The sequence below is a fragment of the Sminthopsis crassicaudata genome, chromosome 5, assembly GCF_048593235.1.
Source record: "Sminthopsis crassicaudata isolate SCR6 chromosome 5, ASM4859323v1, whole genome shotgun sequence".
In the NCBI taxonomy this organism is placed as follows: Eukaryota; Metazoa; Chordata; class Mammalia; order Dasyuromorphia; family Dasyuridae; genus Sminthopsis; species Sminthopsis crassicaudata.
Window position 1 is genome coordinate 164,476,246 of NC_133621.1, and position 24,915 is coordinate 164,501,160.

The following is a 24,915-nucleotide window of genomic DNA, read 5'->3' on the forward strand; positions in this document are numbered from 1 at the left end:
TTTCATTTAAAAATTTAGACTGAACTTAAAAATGCAAATAAAAATGAATATTTCAATAAACAAAGAAAAATAGAAAAAGATGATTGTATATGAAACTTTGAATCTCGTTATGACTTGTTTTTTTAAAGTATCTACTCAATTCAACATTTCCTTCCTTCATTCCTTCCATCTTTCCTTCCTTCCTTCTTTCATTCCTTCATTTTTTCCTTTCTCCCTCCCTCCCTACAAAAAAGAATCCTCATTTGTAACAAGTTATCACAGTCAAACAAAACAAATCTATAGATTAGTTGGGTCTAAAATGTATGTCCATTGAATTCTAGCCTACTACTTCTTTCTAGAGATGAGAAGCAAACACCATGAAATGTTCACTTGAAGTTGTAGTTCATTACTTTATTGATCATAGTTTTTAAGCTTTTCAGAATTGTTTTTGTTAACATTATTATAGTCATTGTATAAATTGTATTACTGCTGCTGCTCACCTCACTCTACAGCAGTTCATACAAATCTTCCCAGGTTTCTCTGAATCTGTTCCTTTTGGCACTTCTTTGGCATTTCTATAATATTCCATTATATTTACACACATGGCACAATTCATTTAATAATTTCTCAATGGAGAGTCTTTATTTTTTGTTACCATATAAAGAGCTGCTTGAATATTTTTATACATATCAGTCTTTTCCTTATTTTTTGGGAGGTATGAACATATTAGTGGTATCATGTGATCAAATCCCTTTTCAAAAGCCCTTTATTGATTTTGGTTTTTGTTGTGTTATGGTTAGGAAGTTTGCATTTAATGTTTCTGCTTTTCTCTTCCTTTTTTTCCTAAGGATTATATGCTATAGTGCATGATCATGTTAAATTTACTTGTTACCTGATTGTGACTCTGATTATTTTTACTGTTTTTTTTTATTCCCCTGGACCACATACATTCTGCTTCTGTCTTTCATTTTAACTCTCTGTGAATCATTATATCACATATACTGATCCTGATACTTTCAGGAAACTTCCTAAGACTATGTTAAAATACATGCTGACCTACCTTGGTAGAAAGAGTTTCCTTACTTTGGAGCTCCCTATCCAAGTGAAATTACTTGCCTAGACCCCTATGTCTATCTTTTCTCATAAACAAAATAGTTTTGGATTCTATCTCCTAATCCATTCTATCATTTCCATTTTATGGATGAATTTATTCCATTCACATTCACAATTATGATTGTTCACTGTAATTCCTCTCTATTATATCCTCTTATATTTTTTTCCTTTTTTTTTTTTTTTTGACATTCTACTACTCAATAAAAGAAGGTGATAGAAAAGAAAGAATGTATTAATACCAGTATTCTGAAATTGGAGTGACATGTTTCCATTTTACTATCCTTCCTCTTTCCTTCAACCATTTACTGATCATTAATTCTTAAACATTTTTTCATTGTTGCATTGTGTGTGAGAGAGAGGGAGGGAGAGAGGAAGGAAGGGAGGGAGGAAGCTGAGGGAGAGGCTAAGGAAAAGAGAACTGTACTTTGTCCAGTTCAAAGTGAGGTTTATATAATGCCTATTCTCCTAATTTCTCTTCCACGTTGCTTATTTTTCTTCTTACCCTAATAAAATAAATTCCTTTTTCCTTATTTCTTCCCTAGTATATTCCTTTTTCTTTTCCATCTCAAGACAATCAACTTATTACAAAATGACTGACTTCTCACTCTCCTGTTCATCTTCCCTATTTCCTTTAGGCTACTGAAAGAGATCTAGTTTATTTTCCCCCATAGAATGTAAATATTTCACCATCACTTAATATTTCCCAATTGCTCAAATATATTGACCTTCTTAAAGTTTCTCTTGACTCTAATGTTTACAATGAAAAGTTCCTACTCAGCTTTGATATTTTCAACAGGAATTCTTGAAAATCCACTCTCTACTTCTTTTCTTCCATAAGATTGTACTCATTTTTGCAGGGTAAGTTATTCTTATTTGTAAGATTTTCAGTTATGCCTTTGGGAATGTCATATTTCAAAATTGTCACTTCATTAAAGAAGTTAGTACCAAATTTTGTATGATCTTAAATTTGTTTCCTTATACATTTTTTCTTTGACATGGAAACTTTGGGTATTGGCTATGCCATTCCTGATTTATCATTTCAAGGTTTCTTTAAGGAGATTATTGGTAGATTCTCTTAATCCCTGGGTTCTGATAAATCTTAATTATTTTAATTTATGACTTCTTGAAATATAGCATCAAAGTTTAGTTTTTTTTAGGTTTTTTGTTTGTTTGTTTGTTTTTGGTCATGGTATGCAAGGAGCTCAGTCATTCTGAGAATACCTCTTTTTGACTGGTTTTCTAGGTCAATTGTTTTTGATAGCAAATTCCATGTATTTTCTATTTTTATAAATTTTATTTTGTTCTTGTATTTCTTATTTTTTTCATGGGGCCCTTGAATTCTGTTTAGTCCATTCTAATTTTCATAAAGTCTGTTACTTGGGTAAAAATTGCCACCTCCTGTTCTGAGTTATTTATTCTCCTTTAACTTATTTCCTTCAGAGCTCTTACTTCACATGAAATTCCATTTTTAAAACTTCTTGGTTAATTGCTTTTTTAAAATTAAAATTCAATTTAATTTTAGTTTCATGTCTGCATCCCATTCATCATCTCCCCCCAACACTGAGAAAGCAAAAACAAAACAAAACTCATAACAAACATGAATAATTAAATAAAACAAATTCCTATATTTGCCATCTTCTCCCCCAGAAATATCTCAATCTGTACTCTGAATCCACCATCCCTCTGTTTGGAGGTGGATTCTTGCTTCATTTTTCCCCCAGGTATTTTTATAGTCCATGTGACCAAACTATTTTTTTCCCTCTGAAGCTATGCTTTTTGTTTCCGAGTAGTTATTTTCTTCTAGGGCATCCTCTTTATCTATAATATTTCTTGATTTTTTTTCTGTTTACTCATATCTCTAACCTCAGGTACTGATTAGAGTTTTTATTCCAATAGCAGGTTCTGTCATCTTCTGTACTCTTGGATGGAGCAGTCAGATCCTGTTTTGGCCTGATTTCAATTCCCTGGGTTCCTGCCTCCAATTTCTAGTTCAATTGATGTGCTGGTCACAATGGTGGCAAGATCTGATGCTCTGTGGTCTGATGTCCCTAGTGTGGATTCTGCTATAGGATAGCTATTATGATCTTATTTCCCAATCTTCTCTGTTTGAAATTCAGGGCCTTGTCTCCATTGAGGGTCTCACAAGTCCAGGTACTGCTATAAGTTTTTTGCCAGTTCACCTGAGTTTATACTGACTTCTCTGAAGGAATGTATCCTTTGAGTATACGGTTTCTAGCTGACTTTTTGTGTAATCTCGGACTGGATGAATAAGCTTATTGATATTTTTCTTTAGATTTCCTAAGCATTAATCAACCAAATGCCTTTCAAAAAAATCATTGTTATAGTAGTAGTAGTAGTAGCCCAGAATTCCCCAATGACCTTTCATATTGCCATTTAAACCAGAAGTTTCTCAATTCTTTTTAATGGATGTCAAATTACCATTTAGTGTCTGTAGATCATATCTTATTTAGTATATGTTAAGAATTCATTTTTTTGTGATGACACATAACTATTAGTTTTTTATTTCACCTATGCCAAAAATTCAATAATATAACCAGCTTATCACAGGAACCCTATTACAAATTCTTTGAGGTATAGTCAGAATTCTTTCCCTAACTCTATAAATACTTGAGCATGGTAGGAATAATATACAAGCCGTAAAGTTAGTAAAACTGACTGACCTGTGGAATATTGATTTTAGAATAATATAGTATAATAAAATATAGTATGCTATAATATAACAATTTCTTGATTTTTATAAAAAATAAAATTCAGTTTTATATATATTAACAGCTACATCATTATCATAAAAATGAGGTAACTAGCTATTATATACAACACTTAAGGTCATAAGAACAAAGATTTAAAGCTGAAAAGAAATGTTAAAAATAATCTAATTCATCTCTCTTATTTTACTTAGGAGGAAATTTAAACAATCAGAAAGATTATGATGACCACTGAATACAGAGGAAAAGGAGTAAATTTGAACGCAGCAACTTGGGTAAACTCAAGTGTACACAGTATACATACATAAATGTACATTTACATAAAATTAAGTTGTGAATATCTACATTAGTCATTGCTGTTTCTACTTAGAGTCTATTCTCTTTTAGTGCATATCAAAAGTCAAACATACTTGTAAGCAAAAAACTGAAAAAACAAATAACTTACTTTGATAATGTTCCAGATAACTCAGTAGCAGTCGCTCTGTAAAAGACAGGGAAGAAAACAAATAGTTAAAGGATGTAAATACATATTTTCAGAGATAAAAATATAAAGGATCACTATCATTTGGAAAATTGTGAAGATCACTATCAATCAGGGATATTAAAATGAAAACTCTTAGGTATGGCTTCACAGAAGTCAAATTAACAAAGATGGGAAAATTTATTGTTACGAATAAACAAGACTACTAATTCACTAAGAGTGGAGTGACATACTCTTGTCCTAGAAAATAATTTTAAATTCTTCAGTAAAAGAAGGCACCATAGGGGTAGCTAGATGATGCAGTGCATAGAGTGCTTGTCCTGAAATCAGGTGGACTTGAGTTCAAATCCAGCCTGAGACACTTAATACTTCTTAGCTATGTGACCCTGGGCAAGTCACTTAACCACAGCCTCAACAAAAAATAAATATATAAATTGGGGTGGGGGGAGGCACCATGGAGATGTATACAGTTCTCTGTGCACTTCTAGTCTGGCCTCTAACACATGCTGACTGTGTGACCAGGCACTGTAATTTTCAGCACTCAAGACAACTCTTTAAGAATTTTAGAGTCAAGAAGATGTGGGTTCAGAACTTGTCTCTGAGTAAATGATGCTGGGTACATCTCTTGACCTCCTTGGAGTTCAAATTCCTCAACTGTAAATGAAGGGGTTGAGACAGTTGCTCTTTGACATTCTTTCTATCACTATAATCCTGACTCTAAGGCTCTGTACTAAGCCACTTTCCATTCTCTCTCTATAATCTCTCACTTGATGACATAATCAGTTCTCATAGATTTAATTATCATTTCTAAACAGACGAAGTTTAAATGTATATATTTAGTTCCAGTCTTTCTTCTGAGCTATAGATGAGACTCTCAAACTGCCTATTAGCTATTTAAAACTGAATGTTGCATAGAAGTTGCAAATTCAACATGTCCCAAATTAAACTCATTTATCTTTTTTTTTTCCTTCAAATTTTCTTTTTCAGAAATTCCTCTGTTAGAACCTCAATCCTACCAATCTCCCATGTTCTCATTCTCAGCATTATTTTGAATCCATATCCTACATACAAATATGGTCATGTCTATACCACAGTACCTTTTGAATGTGTCCCCTTTATTTTGTTCACATAGGTAACTACCCCTTTAATTGAGATCCTTATCACCTTTTGCCTGAACTACTGTAGTGGTCTCATAATTTATTTCCCAACTTCAAGTCTCCATTTTCCAATCCATCCTCTATAGAATTGAAGAAGTTATTTTCCTGAAGTAAGTTCTATAAGTCCGTATATATAACTCCAATAAATTCTAAAGGTGCCCTACTGTCTCTGTGATCAAATATAATCTTCTCTACTTAACTTTTAAAGCCATTTACAACCTCGGTGTAATCTACCTTTCCAATCTCATTAAGGAAGGAAAGGGAAGACAGAAAAAAATAGAAGGAGGAATAGAATAAGCATTTAAGTGTCTATTATGTGCCAAGTGCTTTACAATTATTAACTTATTTGATTTTTACAATTCTGTGCTACCATTGTTCTCATTTTATAGTTCAGGAAACAAAGGTGATTTGCCCAATGTCACAAACAGCTTATAAGGATCTAAAGCCAGATTTGGATTCAGTGGTCCCTTCTTTTGGTCCATAGCTCTATCCTCTGTGCCATATACCTGATCCCTTTATTACATACTACTTCCTTTCCCTGTCCTCCAGTTTGAACATAGCTTCCTTCTTGTCATTTCTTAAACAAGGTAGGCATGTAGACTAAATAAAAGTTTTCTGAGAGATAAGGAAAGACCCTTTGGATCAATATTCCCTAACTTGTCTTACCAACTCTATATGAGATCAAATTAGAAATGAAGAGTCAGAGAAACTTATCTTTTAAGCATCAGCTCAAGATCAAGCTTGCATTCTTCATGAAATATTCCTTGACTGCCATGTCCTTAGAGATCTCTACTTCTTTTTAACTACTAAAGCACTTACTATCTAAGCTACTCATTTCACATATACTGCTTTGTAACATCTTTTTTATTGCTGTCATGCTGTTATTTAATTTTTCATGTCTATATCTTGTGTTTCCAGCTAGACTATATTGTCTTTGAAGCTTTGGAATGAGAGAATTTGGGTTCAAGTCTTGGTTCTTTCAATTACCCACTATGTCACTTTGGATTAGTCAGTTAAGTTTCTCTGAGCCACAGTTTCCCTGTCAGTAAAATAAGGATTGATTGTGTTGACTTCCAAATACCCTTTTGAGAGGTAGCATGGCAAAGGGAATGAACTATTATACTTGGAATCAGGAATATCCTGGGTAGTTAGGTGTCAGAGTGGATTGAATGCTTGAAGTTGGGAGGACTCATTTTTCTGAGTTCAAATCCATCTTCAGACACTTGCTAGCTGTGTGATCCTGCCCAAATCACATAATCCTATTTGCCTCAGTTTCCTCATCTGTAAAATAAGCTGAAGGACACGGCATACCACTCCAATATCTTTGCTCAGAAAACCCCAAATGGGGTCTTGAAGTGTCAGATATGAATGAACAAGCATCTTCTGTAAAGATAGAGCTTATTAGAAAGGAAATAGGTTACCTTGGGCATGATGCAACGCCTAGGGACTTATTTTCCCCAATTATAAAGTTGGGGGTTAGAGCTAAGGTCCTTCTAAACTATAGATCTTTGATTCCATGAGCTGAAGATATGGAATCTAATAGAATTTTTAAAAAGAGAAGTAAAGAAAAAAAAACAGATTTCTCCAGTTAAGGACCAATTTTTAGATAGGAGCACAAATTATTTGCAAGCATTAATTAATAAATTCTACTTTGGAATTATCAAAGCCCTTAAATGTACAGTTTCATGAAGTAAACTGACAGCCTGTGTTAGCCCGACAAAAAACATCTGTTCCCTCCCATTCTTTCTCAAAGATGACCCTGTGTTGGACTTCTCAGAAATAATCATTTTCTATTCAATTCAATTCAAGAATGTATCAGACACTGGGTTAGCTACTTTGTCAAGTAACAGTTATTTCTTTGTCTCCATAAGGCTAATTCAGCTTAATTAAATTTATTTTTAATGAGTGTAAAAATGCTAGTGGTTTCCTCTTTCTTCTTCCTTCCCTCCTTCTTCCCTCCCCCCCTTCTTTGCTTCCTTCCTTCCTTTCTTCCTTCCTCCCTTCTTTCCATTTCTCTTCTGCCTTCTCCTCCTTCTTTTGCACCCCCCTGCTTTTTTTAGGGCTTAGTTTTCAGTCAGTACCCAGCTCATTTAATTCAATAGTAACCGAATGGGTGGATGAATACATTTTTAAAAATTCTAAAAGAATTCAGTAGTTCAGTAGTTAAGAAATATTTTAAAATATTAGGAAATGTGGAATCATCATAATAATTGTGTCATGAATTTGCTCATTGACTTGGATCTTGGGGTCTTAGACTTCCAAGGTATTATGATATGACATTTTGACTCAAGGATGTCATAAGGGAAGTAGCACAATATAGCAAAAAGTAATTTTGAGTCAGACAAAACCTGCCTCATACTTTTACTGGGTGTGTAACTTGGAGCAAATCACTTAATATCTCTGGGCCTCAATGTACTTATCTATAAAATAGAGATAATAACACTTGCAGTTCCTGAGATATTGCTCTCTGCAATAAACCTCTCAAAAATATAAAATGCTCTAATTTTTTTAACTAAAGAAGGAAAAAAAAGAGTATTTTTGGAATAGATACAGGTCCATATATGTACTTAACAAAGATTCTCCATAAAATATTTAGGGATCCTTTAGTCAAATGAGACCTTTAATTCAAAATATATGCGAAAAGTACTAATGCACAAAAGTGATAAGCAGCTTTTATCATGTGTCTGAAATAAAACCCCTCCTCTCTGTCTGTTCTTCACAACTCCTGAACTATGCAAACACTTCTTTTTTTAGGAAGTGTTGAAGCAAGTGCACACAATCTATTTCTGTGCAGCTTGCCAGGCTCCAAATTTAGCTGACAATGATAAAACAGGACATGAGCTGACATGCTAATTGTGTGTCATCGTGATAAATATTTTTTAAGACCTGCAAAGTTTGCGTAAGTATATACCTCTGGATCTTTATGAAAGTGCAAAGACTCAAAAGAAGTGTTGAAATACTTTTCATCTTCATTACCTGCCCTTTGAGTGATATGATATATTGTAAAAGAATAAGTAATTCCATGTTTTTAATTCAGGGTAAAAATACTAAAATCAGGCAGAATTGTTCCAATTTAATGTTTTTCCCTTTTTGCCCAACACTGGCAAATTATAAGGCCTCAAAGCTGGACCTATTTCTAACAAATCTGTAATCTTATGTAGAGAAGATGACAAAGTGTAAACATATTGTTGCTAATCAATATGATACTTCAGGACATTCACATTTTTCTTATAGGGTGAACTTTAGCTTTTTGGAGTTTAAAGCACTATGATAACAAATAGTTCTCTAGAAATGTGAGCCTGGGGCATCATGGTTCCATTACAGTACTGGTTTCTTCCTTAATCCTTCACCAGTCGTCATTACCTTTATTCTAGCCTTTATTAATTTCTCTTCTTTTTCTTGTTAAATTACACCTTTATTATTTCATCTATATAGTTATACTACTGAAAGAAAATGCAAATACGTTAAAATTTGTATTTATAAACCTTTGACAATTACTAATAATAGTAGACTAGAATACTTGAAAGAGGACTAGGCTTGGAGCTAGAGATTTGGTTTCAAATACTGCTTCTGACACATACTTAGGGGATAATCACTATAAGAATTGGGACTAGAATTGTCATTTTATTAGGATAGGGAATTCCCAGCTGAGGAAATTCTCTTTAAAAAGACTCAGATTGGTGATCTGATCAATAGAGAGTTTCCATATTAGTTGTCTGTCTATTAATGAAGTTACAAGTATAGAATCCTCCTCTCCTTCCCAAATATACATACCTATATTTAATTATTTCCCCTCCAAACATTCCCCCTTCTCAAATTCCCTATTACTGTCAAGTGTACCACCAACCTCTCAGTCACTCAGGTTCATAATCTAGGTTCATCATCTATCTATCTTACCAAATCCTATCCATCTTACCTTCACAATATTTATCTTATATGGCCCCTTCTTTCTGCCAACAATTGTAGCTTACTGGATGCTCTGCCTCAAGTCTTTCTCTATTCTAGCCAGTTTTCAAAGGGATCTTTCTGAAGTGCATAGCTGACCCATTCAATTAACTCTAGTAGTTCTCTGTTACCTCCAGGTATATACCTCCAAATATAAAATCCTCTGTTTGACTTTTCAAATTCTTTGTAACCTGGCTCCAATGACTCTTCTTACTTCTATTCTTACTCTGACTTCTTCTTACACTAGACTCCACTCCAAGTATTCTGCAGTCTACTGACACTGTCCTCCTTGCTGTTTCTCACATAAGACATGCCATTTCTCAACTCACTCCATTTTCCTTGGCTGTTTCTCATCCCCAGAATTCTCACTTTATTTTTGCCTGTTCCCCATATTCATTCAAGTCTTAGCTAAAATCTAGCCTTTTCTTATCTACTTTAATTCTAACATCACTCCCTTGAGTTTATCTTTTTCTTTCTTCCTTCCTTCCTTCCTTCCTTCCTTCCTTCCTTCCTTCCTTCCTTCCTTCCTTCCTTCCTTCCTTCCTTCCTTCCTTCCTTCCTTCCTTCTTCTTTCTTCTTTCTTTCTTTCTTTCTTTCTTTCTTTCTTTCTTTCTTTCTTTCTTTCTTTCTTTCTTTCTTTCTTTCTTTCTTTCTTTCTTTCTTTCTTTCTTTTTCTTTCTTTCTTCCCCACACATATATGATTGTGAATATATTCTACAGAATAAATAAATAGAATATATATTCTATGTAATTATGTATTATGTAATTATGTATTATGTATATAAATAATATATATTATATAGAATCTTATTCTATATAATATAATTCTATATATAGAATACATATTATTATAAAGAATGTATATTCTATATAATTCTATGTATTGTATATTATCTCTCTATATAGCTATATATTAATATGTCATTATATTATATAATAAATAATATGATATAATATATATCTATCTATATATAGCTGCACATAAATAGAATATATAGCTATATATATATATATATATATATAATAGTTATATTTAGTTGTTTCCATGATATATAGTTGTATTAAATACATATGTAGTTTTTATAATATTTATACATATGTATAGAAAGACATTTGTGAATAGAGAGGGATATCAATATCTATACAAATATCTATGTTTATTTATAGATTCATTTTTCTACAGTTGTTTGCATGTTATATTCTCCTTTAGATTGTGAAGTCCTTGGGAGTAAGGACTGTGTTGTTTTATTCTTTCTTTCTCTCCCCAGAGTTTAGCACTGTGCCTGGCACATAATAGGTGATCAATAAATGCTAGTTGACTTGACTTGATTGTTTTTCACTTTAATAAACAAACAAACAAATAAATAAATAAATAATCAAATCTTTGTCAACATTTAATAAGCCTATATTTTGTGTAGGGTACCCTGTTAAGTGCTGTAAATGTATCTAACACAGGGCTTATTCTCAATGTGATCTAATGTTAGGAATAGGAGGAGAGACGAACACAAAGAGATCATGACATGAGGGATTATATGATAAATGTAAATGCCAAGTTTGAGGCAAAATATCATAAGACAGTTGAAAAAGGAGAAATAACTTTCAGAAAAGGTGTTGAAAAGCCTGGGAACACTTCAAAGAGTGTTAGTATTTGAGTTAGGCTTTGAAGAAAAAGAGAATCTGCAATAGGAAGAGATGAGAGTTCATGGCATATATAGGGTATATTGTGAACCAAAGTACAGGGAGAGATCATGGGTTTAGAGTTACAAGGGACATTTAAAAGTTAATTAGTACTATCCCCTTATTTTATAGATAATGATATTGAGGTCAAAAGGAGTTAAATGACTTCTTTAAAGTTACAGAACTAGCAATTGAACTCATTCTCATTCCAGATCTAAGACAGTTTCTATTACAATGTAGTGTCTCTACAACTGGGAATGGGCAGGATGAAAACAGTGGGATTTGGCTCAAAGGTAAAATTCATCAAAGGGATGCATTAGAACATATGAATTACATGATAGTATCTATGAAGGACAAGTTGAAGAAAAGATACACTAGAGTCAGGAAGAACAATTAGAAAGTTATTTTAATAATCTTCAAAATAAAAGATGAGAACTGAGATCAATGTGGATGTAATAGAAATGGAAATGAAGGAAAGAAGTTAGAAATGAAGTTATAATTGATGACTATATTGAGTGACCCTACAAGTCAAATTCACCAACTCTACAAAACTATAACCAGTCTTTCCTCATCTTTTTTGCTGTACTTAAGGGCTTCCTATTTATCCTCTGAATTCCCCCAGTTATTTAAGTATCTATTTATGGTCTTCTCCACCATAAGATTATCAGACCCTTGTAGTCTTCAGTATTCATTGCTGACAATTCTTGTATTACTTTGCCATTATAAGTTGTCAGCCCCTTTCACTCTATTGTGCTATATTTTATCTTCTCCACCCTACTTTATGCCAACATGACAGCCAACACATTAGATTTTTGTTCTTTTCCAGAGCTAGACACCTCCCTACAGTATCAAAATAACATTTTTGACTCACAAATTCTTAATTATAGACCTCTCCTGATTTATTTATTAAAGAAACATAGTCTTTAACTACATTTTGACCTAGTCCTGTCACATCTAGTCCCTTCTTCTCTTCCTATCCCTTAAGGGGGGATTTCCCCTAATTAGCTGGCTCTATTTATCTTCATATTCACTTTAGATCCTATCTTCTGGTATTCTGAATAATCTTTACTCTTGACCTAGAGTCTTTGCTCTGCTAATAATATTCTACTCTGAGTATTTCTCTACTCTTGCTCCTGGAATGCTGAGAAAGGGACATTATCTGAGTTTGACCTACGTGCAATTATAATGCATCAACTTAGTGGAATGCATACTATAGCTGGACCAACCAATCAATAAATACTTTTTAAGTGCCTACTATGTACTAAGCATTGTGCTAAGTGCTAAGTAAGGTACTATGAAAAGACAAAGACAAAAAAGTCATAAAGTCTCTGTCCTCAACAAACTTAAAATCAAATAGAAAAGGTAATGTCTACATAAGTATCTATACAGGTATATACTATAGGTATATAACAAGTACATGGATATATATATATACACACACACACACACACATATATATATATATATATATATATATATATATATAACATACAAATAAAATACTTTTCAAGATAGCCTTGAAGGGGAAGGAAATACATACTACAGAAGGTACAGCATGAACTGAGTCTTGAAAATAATCAAGATTCCAAAAAGTGGATGGAGGTAAGGATTAAGAATATTTCAGGTAAGGGGGGATATCCAGTGCAAAATAATAAGAATTGGGAGAAATAACAGGCTGTATGAAGAAAAAAGTAGGCTACTATGGCTGGACCACAGGGATGGTAGAGGGGAGTAGATAGACTTGAAATGTAGGAAAGAATTAAGTTTGGAAAGATAAAATTGATAAGATTCAAATGATAATAATATTTTACATTTTATCCTAGTGATGGTAGAGAGCTAGTAAAGTTTACTGAATTGGGGAAGGGAGTGACCTAGTCAGATTTAAACTTTAGGAAAATCACTTTCAAGGATGGGTTGAAGCAGGGATAGATGAGGTAGAAAGACTGAATAGGAGGCTTTCACAATAGTATAGTTAAGAGGTGATAAAGTCTTGAATTAGGATGTTTACCATGTAACTGGAAGGAAGAATACATTTTTGAGAGATGTTTTGGAGATAGAAGTAACAGGATCAGATGACTTGATTAGGTACATGAGGTGAGTGAAAGTGAAGAGTTGATAATGTCAAAGCTTGTCAATTAGGAGGACTATAAAGATGGTAGTTCCCTCAACACTAAAAATGTTTGGAAGAGGGATGGATTTTGGGGAAAAGATGATGAGCTCTCTTTTGGACATACTAATTTTGAGATTTACACTAGGGCAGCTAGGTGATGCAGTGGATAGAATGCCAGGCCTAGAGTTAGGAAGAATCATTTTCCTGAGTTCAAATCTAGGCTCAGATACTTACTAGCTAAATGCTTGTTGATTGATGATTGAAATATTAGATCCTTTATTATTTGTATATGTTGCATATTTTCTTCTACACAGTAAACCATGAAAGTAGGGAATCATGTTATGCTTATGGGGAAAGGAGGAGAGTACTCTGTATCTAATAAGCACTTAATATTTAGAGAATGAATGAAGTAAGCAGTCTTAGGCAAGGGAGAATTCACATCTTGCAGAAGTGAATGAAAATATGATCGAGAGAACCTCAAAAATGTCCTAATATCAGAATTAGTCCTTTACCACACAGCTCGATTGCTTTCTCATAGCTTAAACTCAAACATTAACAGACTTGCTCTCATGTTAAGCAACCCCTCGAAAGCCAATGTGGAGTGGTAGATAAACAGTTGACTTTGGAGCCTCAATGGTCTATCTCTTACCTAGCTGAACTGTGGGATCTTGGATAGATACTTAAAAACTCACAAAATCATAGACTCTGGTACTATAGATTGTAAATCTTTACTGATAGAAAAAGATTATGACTAGGTTACATCCTTCACCAAAGAGGTAAAAAATCCACTCATAAACAAAACTTCTTCCATCAACAAAGTTCTTGTCCTTCACAATTGCCATTACAGACCCATTCTTACTGAGGTGAGGTAGGGGGTAAACATCTACTAAATACTTTGTGCCAGATACTGGGCCAAGGGGTTTTACAGATATGATTTCATTTGATCCTCACAACCTGGGAAGTAGGTTCTACTACTATACTTAATTTACAGTTGAAGAGACTACAGCAGACAGAGATTAAATGACAGAACCAAGTCTCTGAGGTTGGATTTGAATTCAGGACTTCCTAATTCCAGGCTCAATGCTTGCTCCATTCCTCCCACCTAGCTACCTCCCAGTGATCCTCATTGCCTGTAGTAGAATTCAAGTCCTTGCCCTTTGAGGATTTTTTGTTTGGTTTAAACTTTATTTTTGATATTTAGCCTTCTTCTTATAAAAGTAAGCACTCAAGTGCCTTAGAAATAAAACTATCAAACCAGCAAAATATCAACCTGGACCCTGCCTAGAGTCCTTAAGGAAGGACTGTGTTTAAATGTTGCTCTTGTCCTTTCAGTATTTCTGAAAGCTTTTTCCCCCTTCTTTCATAAATGTCATCTTGACATATTTCTGCTTGGAACTCCACCTAAGAGGATAGCCTGTCCTCTACAAAGCCAGGGCCATTAACACAGTGAGTAGGCTTCAATACATACTCAGGTATCTCTATTAATCATCAAACCATTTAGGCTTTGGGATTCCAACACAGCTAAATACCATAAATTACTAAGTACCTCAATCAGCCATTAGTAAGTATTCCTGCTCATTAAAACTCGCTTATTTGGATTTTAGCAATGGCAAATGTAACCAGCTCTGGAGAACTGTGGCAGTGCTAGAAATGACACATTAGGCTTCATTTATCCAGCCACATTCAGAGATTGGAAGCGGAAGGGAGTATGGTGAGGAGAGATGGCCAAAGAACAAAGCTTGATTTTGGTGGGGAGGAATGGGGGAAGGGGTATAGAACAAGGTTCTAAAGCTGCATTAAGAAAATTGCAAACCTCTCAGAGAACTCTAAAGTTTCTTCAAATATAACCATTCTGCAAAGAGCTATTTATCATAGTTTGATAGAGATTCTTACATCTAATGTTACTTGACTGTGAAGGTTGATTATTAAATGTAATTACAGACATAGGCCTGAAATAATATTTTATTACATAGTATTCAACTGTCTGTGTTAAAACAGCAAGAAGGGTGAGCCAGCTATTTTAAAATGAAGTACTTCAAAGAGATGCCCTTCCATGGATGCTAAGTGTGTTTCTTATAATATATGGCTATCCAAAATAGTATGCCTGGATACCACCCCCACCCCCCACCCCCGGGGACACCTGCAAGATATCACTACTCCCTCCCCTGGTCCACAAAATAGACAGCATTCCTCTACAAGTTTATATGTTGCCATCTAGGGAATTTTAAGGTCTATAAAAGACTGTGGTTATGATATTTCTGCAAAACAATGTGTCATTTCCTTGTCATCCTAATGGACCCAGTTCTTCTTTCCAATATAGCAAGTGACAAGAATACTATGGCAGAAATGAAGAATTGGTGGGTTGAAGAAGCTAGTTCCATCACAATCTGTGATAAGAGAAACATGAACAGATGTTAGGGTCAAAGAATTGTAGGGCTATGTGTCTGAGTACTTGACCTTTAAAAAAGAATGTCCACTTCTTTCCCCCACTAGTCTACTGTCCTTTGCTATGTCTGTCCTAAAACATATATAGAGAGATATTAAGTTCAAACCTGGGGATAAGGGTAGAAACAAGTAATAGGACTGAGCAACAGAGAGGAGCCTCCTTTTTATCCCCTGGGATTGGGAATACATTTGTTGTGGTTACTCCAGAAAGATAGAACCCACAAATCCTTCTGCTTTGTTGATTGATCCCTACTATGTAAATTCATATAGAAAGACATGTGGGAAATCAGGACTTCAATAGACCTAAGAAACTATCTTGTTCAACCACTTCAGATTTAGATGGGGAAAACAGAGAGGGAGTAGGAGAGTTAGGAGCAGAATGCACTTCTCCAGATTCCAAATGCAGTGCTTTATTCCCCAATATACCACATTCAAATAGATTTTAATTAGAAGCCTTCATTCAATTCTATCATCCTCACTTCCTCTAGTACAACATCCTCATTCTTTTCTAAACGAAAATCCTCTAAAGAGTCATCTCTACCAGGTATCTCCACTTCCTATCCTAACTTCCCAATCCTCTGCAATCTGGTTTCCAAACACAGCATTAAACTAAAATTGCTTCCTCCAAAATGGCCAATGATCTCTTCATTGCCAACCTAATGGCCTTCCATCTTTATCCTATTTAATCTTTCTACTGCTTTTGACACTGTTCACTGTGTTTTCCTGTCTAGGTTTGCATGATACTGTTCTCTTGTAGTTGCGTGTATGTACATATATATATATATATATATATATATATATATATATATATATATATATATATATATGAAACCCTGCATAGTAAGTGCTTATTGAATGATTATTGACTGACTGTGTTGTAAGAAGTAATGAATATGGCTCAGCTAGATGGAGTGCAGTGGATAGAAAACTAGTCCTGAAGTCAGGAGGACTTGAGTTCAATTCTGACTTCAGAATTTAATACATCCTAGCTGTGTGCCCCAAATGCCTCAGGAAAAAAATGTGGAGATGAAAAATTCATGGAAAGCAAAACACACAATTTGTTCAACAATGTAAATCCTACGTGGCTCTCTTCAATAATGAATTGATTCAGACCAGTTCCAATTGTTCGTAATGAGTGTGGATCATAACATAGCATCTTCACTTTTTCTGTTGTTGTTTGCTTGCATTTTTGTTTTCCTACTCAGGTTTTTTTTTCTTTCTAGATCTGATTTTTCTTGTGAAGCAAGATAACTGTATAAATATGTATACATATATTGGATTTAACATACATTCTAACAAGTATTGAAATACCTGCTGTCTAGGGGAAGAGGTGGAAAGAAGGAGGGGAAAATTTGGAACAGAAGGCTTTGCCCTTTGTCAGTATTGAAAAATTACCCATGTATATGTTTTGTAAATAAAAAGCTATGTATAAAAAAAGAAAATACACATCCTAGTTTACTGGAGAACTGGGTACTATGGATGTAGAAAACTCCATGTCAATTTTCTTAAAACTATTTTCTCTCTCTCCACTATGAACAACAACATATAAAAATATAAAAAGTAGAGAAATATAAGGCCTTCAAGCTGGAGTTCCTGAACTGGCCTTTATAGTATAGCTTTCAAACTAATTGTATTGGAAGGAAGATGAACAAAAAAGACAAGCACAACTGCTTTATGATTGCAATATAGTTCTGGGAAATTTGGTTAACCTATGATAGAAGAGATGGCGAACAGTATCAAAAGCAGTGGAAAGATCAAAAAGGATGAAAATTGAGGGGCATTATTTAGGCAATTAAGAGATCATTGGTAAACTTTGGAGAGAGCAAATTTAGGTCAGTGATGAGACTGGAAATCAGTTTGCAGAAGATTGAGAAGTTAGGATAGGAAGTGTTCTTCCATCTTATGTATATCCTTAGGGCTGTGGGGAGAGTAACTTGAAGTCTTTCTTATGCATAGAGAACAACATTACATAATGATCCTGTCATAAAGTCAGTGACAGCTACATCCTGGAAATACTTCCTGAATCCTTCCCTATTCTTTCAGGAGTTCTTCTATCAGAGAATATGGGGCTCTTAAAGTCAGCATTTGTAGGATCTTGTGATCCAGGCGAAAGTTGATTGGTTTTTGTTTGTCAAAAACTCTTCTACCCCATCCTGAACTGCCAGGCCTTAGGATAAAATTTCTGATATAAATTACAATTGTTTTTCCTTCCCTCATTCTTCTAAAAATGCAAGCTCATTTAATACAAGAGAAAAATTAATTAATATAAGTGAGCTCAATTATTATTTTTCCTTCTGACCAAGTCATCTAAACTATGTGATAAAAATCTGAAATTTAGGTGAAAAGCAAAATCCTCTAAACCTTGTTTTTTAGTGTCTTCATATTTTCTGCTGAAATGGGGGTGGGAGTGGGAGATGAGAGAGAAGATTTATTTTTTTGACAAATCAAATCAAGCAGGTAAAATGTGATGTCATAGAATTTCATTGCTGGTAGAGATAGATTATTGACATCAATCTCCATATACATGATTGATTTGTTGATCAATCAAGGAATTTGTTGACACCCCTACCCCATCTGTCTTTCTTTCTTAATTTTAATTTTTTTTGTTAGAAGTAACTTGTTGGGAAGGAGAGCAGGGAGGAATATATTTGGAAAATTAAGGTAATGTAAAAACAAAAGACATCAATGAAAGTTTTTTAAAAGTCAAAATCAAAGATTTATATATTCATTTATTTTGAGTCACTTCCAAATTTCTCATTTAACAACCTTGAAAATGTCTTTTGCAGGGCAAACTGAACCAATACCAGATAAAACCTACAAGGTTCAGAGCATCCACATATGACAATTATATATCTATAGTCATTAGAAAAACTCTATATCAAATTAACGGAAATGGAATCAAAAGTAAAAGAACTAAATTATAATAACAGAATACTCATAAAACTATACCTCATCTCATGAATGTGTGTGCACTGTATGTATGCCAGGATTTCTTTAGCCATTGGTGATATTCAGCATATTGCAATTGAGTGCAATTACAGTTAGCTATAATTAAGAACAATTACAGCTTTTATTTCTCTGCTTGTTCTTTAAAAGCACATTTGTAATAAAACTTTTTTTAAAAGGTGAAGAATATAATTATACATCCTTATAACATCTCAAATAATTAGTTCGACTAAAGTTTCTTCTGGAACAATTTTCATTTTAACTGTCAGATCTGCCATTTATACTCAATGGAACATATTTTAAAAAATTCTATCATTAACCTTTTTCACCCTATATATCTGTATAGGAATTATTGGAACAAATTGAAGGTTTCAGTATTTAAATGCTCTCGGGATGGCTGTAAGCTTTTAAAAAAATCGCATACATGTTTTTTTTTTTTCTATTTGTTATCCTGCTTTTTTTCCTTTTAATTAAAAAAATCACAAAATGCTTTATCCATGGGCTTTATTGTCTCACTTGATCTATTTTTATCAAATTACCTTTACATCAAAATATACCTATCAAGTGAATCAAAGAATACTGCTCTATCAGTTCATGTGACTTTTATTGCAGTCCTTTTGTAGGACCTTTAAGGTCTGTGGTAGAAAGTGATGATATTCATTAATAGAACTTAAATTTTAAAATGAAAATCTCTGGATGGAGATCAATCTGCCCTTCTATCTACTACAAGAGAGAAAACCCAGTCAAGACACATTCATTAGTATTCAGAAATAGCTAATTGGCTGAGGAGGTATTAGTTCCCTACAAGTCAAATTCTATTTCCAATCAGCCAACTTAAATTCCTCTCCATTTTATTTCTCACTTTCCCAATTGTGATACTATGCATTCATCGTCACCCATTTCTCTACCCCATTACTTATATTTGAGAGTAGAGAACATTTTTTTTGTTGTTGCATTTTCATTTCTGGTGCTTTACACAGTGCCTGGCACATGAAAAGCACTTTAAAAAGATGTTTTTTTTTCTTTGCCTTATCATCTGAAGCTGATCCTAATTAAATCTGCATGCATTAATTGTGTATATAAATTTTGATTTCAAGAGTACTTGCGAATCCCACTCGATCTGAATCACAGAATTTTGGTGTTGGAAGACCTTCAGTGGTCTTCTTGTCTAAGTAATTCATGAAAACCAATTACCACTACAACATATCCTCTTAAGTGGTTATCCAGATTCTGCTTGAAAATATACAAAGAGGGGGAACACATTAACTTTCTCTGAGACAGCCCATTCTATTTTGGGACAGCTTAGAGCATCAGGAAATGTTTTCCTTACATCAAGGCTAGATTGGTTATTATTCAACTCATTGCTTCTATTTCTTTCTTCTGGGAAGCAAATTTAATTCCATATGTGACAACCTTTTAAATACTGGAAAACAGCTTTCATGCCTTCTTTGTGCTTTCTTTCCTCCATGCTAAATAGCCACATTTCTCCATCCAGTCTTCATATGGCACTGACTCAAGGAGCTTCAGCATCCTTGCCTCCATCCCCTGGAGTGGGATTAAATTCCAATACAAATGCATCCTTGCAGGACACCTATTCACTAACACTTCCAGATTAATATTATTTATATCTATTGTGTTTCTTTTTATTTTGTTAAACATTCCTCAGTCAAGTGGAAAAAACTTGACCTGGAGTCCACAAGTATGACCCCTCTCCCATAGGCTCCATCTTATCAATGTTCTCCTGAACAATTGTGTCAAGAATTTAACACAATACTTCACATGTGGTCTGACCAGGGCAGTGTGGGATGAATATCTCTTCATTCCCAAAGATGCAATAGTCTCAATGCAGTTCAAGATCACTTTAATATCTGTTTTGTTTTGGCTGACTCATCACAGTACTGACTCACAGTGAGCTTACCAAACTCTCAAGACCAACTACTATTTAACTTATTTAATTTATATTTGTAAAGCTGGTTTTTGAACTCAGCTATAAAGCTTTGTATTTGACTCTATTAAAATTCATCTTATTTAGTTTGGTCCCCAAAAACTTACTCAGCTTGTCAAAAGCTTTTATCACACCTGGCTCTATCATTAAGTATGAATAACTTTCCCTCTCCTTCTATGCTTTGTATCATGCATAAAATTTTATGTGCATATGTTAAACAGTACAGGGTTAAGCAGAGGTTTCTGGGATGTTCTCCTATATATCTCTTTCAGAGTTGACAACACGCTTTTAATTCCTAGTCTTTGAATCAAATCATAGGAATTCATTTCTGAATTCTATTCTTTGTAGCCCATATTTTACCATCTTTTCTTGTAGGATAAGTTACTGTTTCCTCCTTGGATCATTTAGTAGTCTCTTTTTTAGAAAGATGGTCAAATTATTATTTTTTAAATTATTATTTTGTTTTTTAGCCCTAAGAGTACAATGGTCCTTTTCTTTCTCTTCTGTGTGATATTTCCCTACTCTTTGACCCTATGATTAGGTCAGGTTTCTCCTCTGATTCCTCCAATACTTGTTCTTTTTTGTTTTTCATTTTCATTTTGAAATTCTTCTTCTGTTTGCTTTTGTTTTTTAAAAGATGATTTCACAGTCTCCCTTAATCTGAAGTTTAAAGATGTGCTTCCCCAAGCTCCTTCCTATCTTTCTCCAAAGAGAAGACAGTATTTAGGACAGAAGACTGGGGGTAGGAAAGTTACTCCCCCTTTTTTTTAGCCTCAGCAACTCTCTATAACCATTTATTCAGTCACAGAATTATTGTGAGTGGGTCTACTAGAAGGACTACTCATACCCACAAAATCATTGTTGTTTGCAGTACATTTCATTTACGTTAGAAGGAATTGAAAATCAAACAAAGAAATAAAATGTCTTTAAAAAAGAAAAGATAGAAAATACAAAACTGGAATCTAAAAGATATCTTCACAGGGAAAGGGAAGAAAAATGAATAAGTATTTATTAAGTGCTTACTAAGTGCCAGGGACTGTGCTAAGTGCTTTACAAATATTATCTCATTTGATTAGGTACTGACTAAATTAAAATTCTCTAAGGAGTTTTAGATCCATAATTTAATAAAACTAACCAAATGTTACTATCATTTTTCAAAGACTTTGAAGAATCAGTGCACAACTATTTGAAGTGGGGAAATGGAAAGTAATCACTTTTGCAGTTCAACAACTAGACAAGGTGCAGCATGTACCCCAAATGGAATTGCTTTAAGAGTTGAAGGATTCTCAAAACATAATATCCTTTTAATGCCCTAAACATATATTAATATAATCTTTGAGTGCATTCTTAGGGAGACAGTGTAATGGAACATACACAAAAAAAAATTAACTAGAGTTAAGGACATTAGAGTTCTTGCCACACAAGCATGTCATTTAACTTTTTTGATCTTCAACTTCCTCATCTGTAAGATGGACCAGATGTTCTCCAAGGCTCCTTCCTGATCTAAAATTTCAGAATTCTGATGTCATCCTTTATTAAATAAAGCACACAGAGAAGAGAAACAAATATAGCCAGAATTCCAGATGATTAAGAAAAAGAGAAAACAGGGCCCTTGAACCAATAGCCAAAACAGGCTGTGTGAACTGATGATGGTTCTGTATTATAAAATGTCATGGGCATTGGATAAATAAAAAAAGCTCATTTTACAGAGAAAAGTCACTTACATCTCTGTCTATTAACAGTAAAAATCAAGGGATTGGCGGCAGATGATGCCTTCATCTCTTCCATCTCATAGGCAGAAAAGGGTGAAGTAAATTGGGAAAGTCATGTAGTACGCTTGTTGGAGACATAAGAAAAGAATTCAGATATACTTGATTTCCAGAAGTGTGTGCTTTCTATTGTACAACACTGCCTCCCTAGGTATTCCATCCAAAGATTATGTCAGTGTACATTGTCAGGGTGTTGAATAGATGACATACGGGATAGGGACCCAAATTCTCTGACTCCAGAGCCATGGTATGCTTTATAATAGAGATGTCAAACATGTGGCCAGCAACAATATATGGCCCACGACACTTTTGCATTCATCTCAGTAGATTAAACTAGATTTTAGAAAAAAGAAACAAAAACTATGAGACTTATTTCCAAGTCAAGATTTTAGGAAAAGAAATAAAAACATATGTGACTTATTTCCAAGTCAAGCCTACAGGGATCCTTATGTACATTTTAGTGGCATTTGTTTCTATTTGATTTTGACACTCTTGCTTTTTTGTACTATTTGTACAAATAATACAAATAGTAATAATGAAACATCTTACTCTTTTAGCCCAAAGAGAGAAATTTTAAAAGTCAGTTGTTTCCCAAACCCTCCTTTTACCAAATCCTTCTTGCAGTTTTATATATGTGGTTTTTTCCCCTCCGACTCTCAAATGCTAATATTATCCCTGTAAATGTAGAAAGGTAACACACCATTCAAGATCTGGCTGTCAGTGTATAGGATGGGCTTGGATAGAATTCTGAAAATCTGAGGGTCAATCAACAACCTGTGGGGAACCACAGGGGGAAACATATCCTTTTGAAAGTAGCTGCAGGGGCTAGTTACCCCCAAATGTTCCATAAACTACTTCCAATAATTGTCTATTCAATCATGGGGGGGATAGAGCTAGATGGAGGGGAGAGTTGGCCATAAGGGACCAATCAGCACCCTTTTCAAAAGAACAGTAAATTCCCAAACTGCCTCCCTGCCAAGTCTCCATAACCAAGTAATGTGAAATTGTAAAGAGGAACAGTCCTAGACCTGCACAGTCTTTGGAGATAACACAGGACAATTAAGGCTCTCCAGAGCCTATGGATTTATTTTCAGTTGTTAGATGGGGCAGGAAGACCAGTCCTCTTTCTGCCTAGCCCATCCAGTCTTCATATGGCTATCCCATGCGGACCCCAGATGCCCCCCCCACAGGCCCTTTCTTTCTTCCACCCCTATCCCCACTCCCTCCTCTGATTTCTTAGATATTATCTATTTACAGTTTTCTCAACTGACTACACAGAATAAAAATATTTAACTACCTTCTTAGGGATTCTCTCATTTCTTCTAGAAATGGAAAGTACCCTTCCCAACACTTCCTCCAGCAAACTATCATGATGAGGACAGGTTACTAATCAAGCCCAGTGTTCTAGTAATCTCTGGTTGCAGCAAGAACCCTATTTTCTCTCCACAGGGTATAGCTGTAGGAGAAGCCTGGTGTTCCTTTTCTGGAGGGCTCTCCATCCTCATTCAAGCCTCCTGGATCCAAGGCAATGACCTTGGCTTTTACTTCTCTGCACAGAGGAGGGGCTCCTCTCTGGATGAGGAAGCTAGAACCTGAACAGAAATATTGGTTCAGTTGCTAAGTGACAAATTAGGCTGATACCTTGGATGTCATGTACATGGGAGGGATCTTCCCAGAGGTCTTTGGTCCAACCTCTTATTTTACATATGAGGAAACTGAGGACTAGAGTAAGAGACATCCACAGTGCATCAGAGGATGGCTTGGGATATGCATCTTTTGACTACAAAGCCAACAAACATTCCTCTTACTTTGACAGAATTTCTACCATTGAGGATTCGAATTGAGCTCTTCTTGTCTCTAAATTCATTATCATACATTCCACTGGGATTGCTCTCTGGTTTGGATTCTGTAATTGAACTTTACCCCCATGCCCTTCTCCTGCCTACAACAGTCCCTGAATGTCTGTATTTCATACCTATCTATATTCCATATAGTACCTATATCCCTAAAAGTCTGAAACTCTAATTTTTACATCCTCATTCACATTTTAAATGCGACTTAAAGCAGTAGAATTGTGGGAAGCAAAGCAAAATGTTTTCTAAGATTGGATTTTTATATGTGGTGTTTAATTTAAATTTAAACTGAATAATCAATAAGTTTCTACTAAATTAGGCACTATATTTCAGGCTGAGGACACAGATTAAAAAATGGTTATAGATCTAAAACTTAATGAGACCTCAGAAGTCATCCAATCCAAGACTTTTATTTATAGATGATGAAACTGAGGCCTAAAGAGATTCTAGTTTGCATAATGATTAGCACATTGGATTTAGAACCATGAAGACCTAAAAGGTAGATGCTATTATTCCCCCCATTTTACAAATAAGGAAACTACACTAAAGGTCAATTAACTTGCTCAGGGCCACATATCTAATAAGAGTCTGAGGCCACATTTGAATTCAAATCTTCCTTACTATCCACTCTGCCACCAGCTGCCAACATCAAATGAATAGATTTGAACCCAAATCCTCTTTAACCTTGGTGGATTGTCTCCACTCGAAGAAGGAGGAATAATGTTTCTCCTGCTTCAAAGAAGGCAAAATAATGTTTCTCCTCTTCAAA

At 34.4% G+C, this 24,915-nt stretch overlaps 1 protein-coding gene across 4 annotated transcripts in view; it reads right to left on the reverse strand.

Moving 5' to 3' along the window:
- CELF2 (CUGBP Elav-like family member 2) overlaps window positions 1-24,915 on the reverse strand; it is a 970,051-nt gene that overhangs the window by 470,702 nt on the left and 474,434 nt on the right. For all 4 annotated transcript variants that reach the window (XM_074268694.1, XM_074268667.1, XM_074268687.1 and 1 more), the window contains one exon: window positions 4,264-4,299. Coding sequence is in view for 3 of the 4 variants with exons in the window: in XM_074268667.1 (XP_074124768.1) it covers window positions 4,264-4,299 (36 nt within the window). In the remaining variant the exon portion in view is untranslated. The remainder of the gene's footprint in view (window positions 1-4,263; window positions 4,300-24,915) is intronic.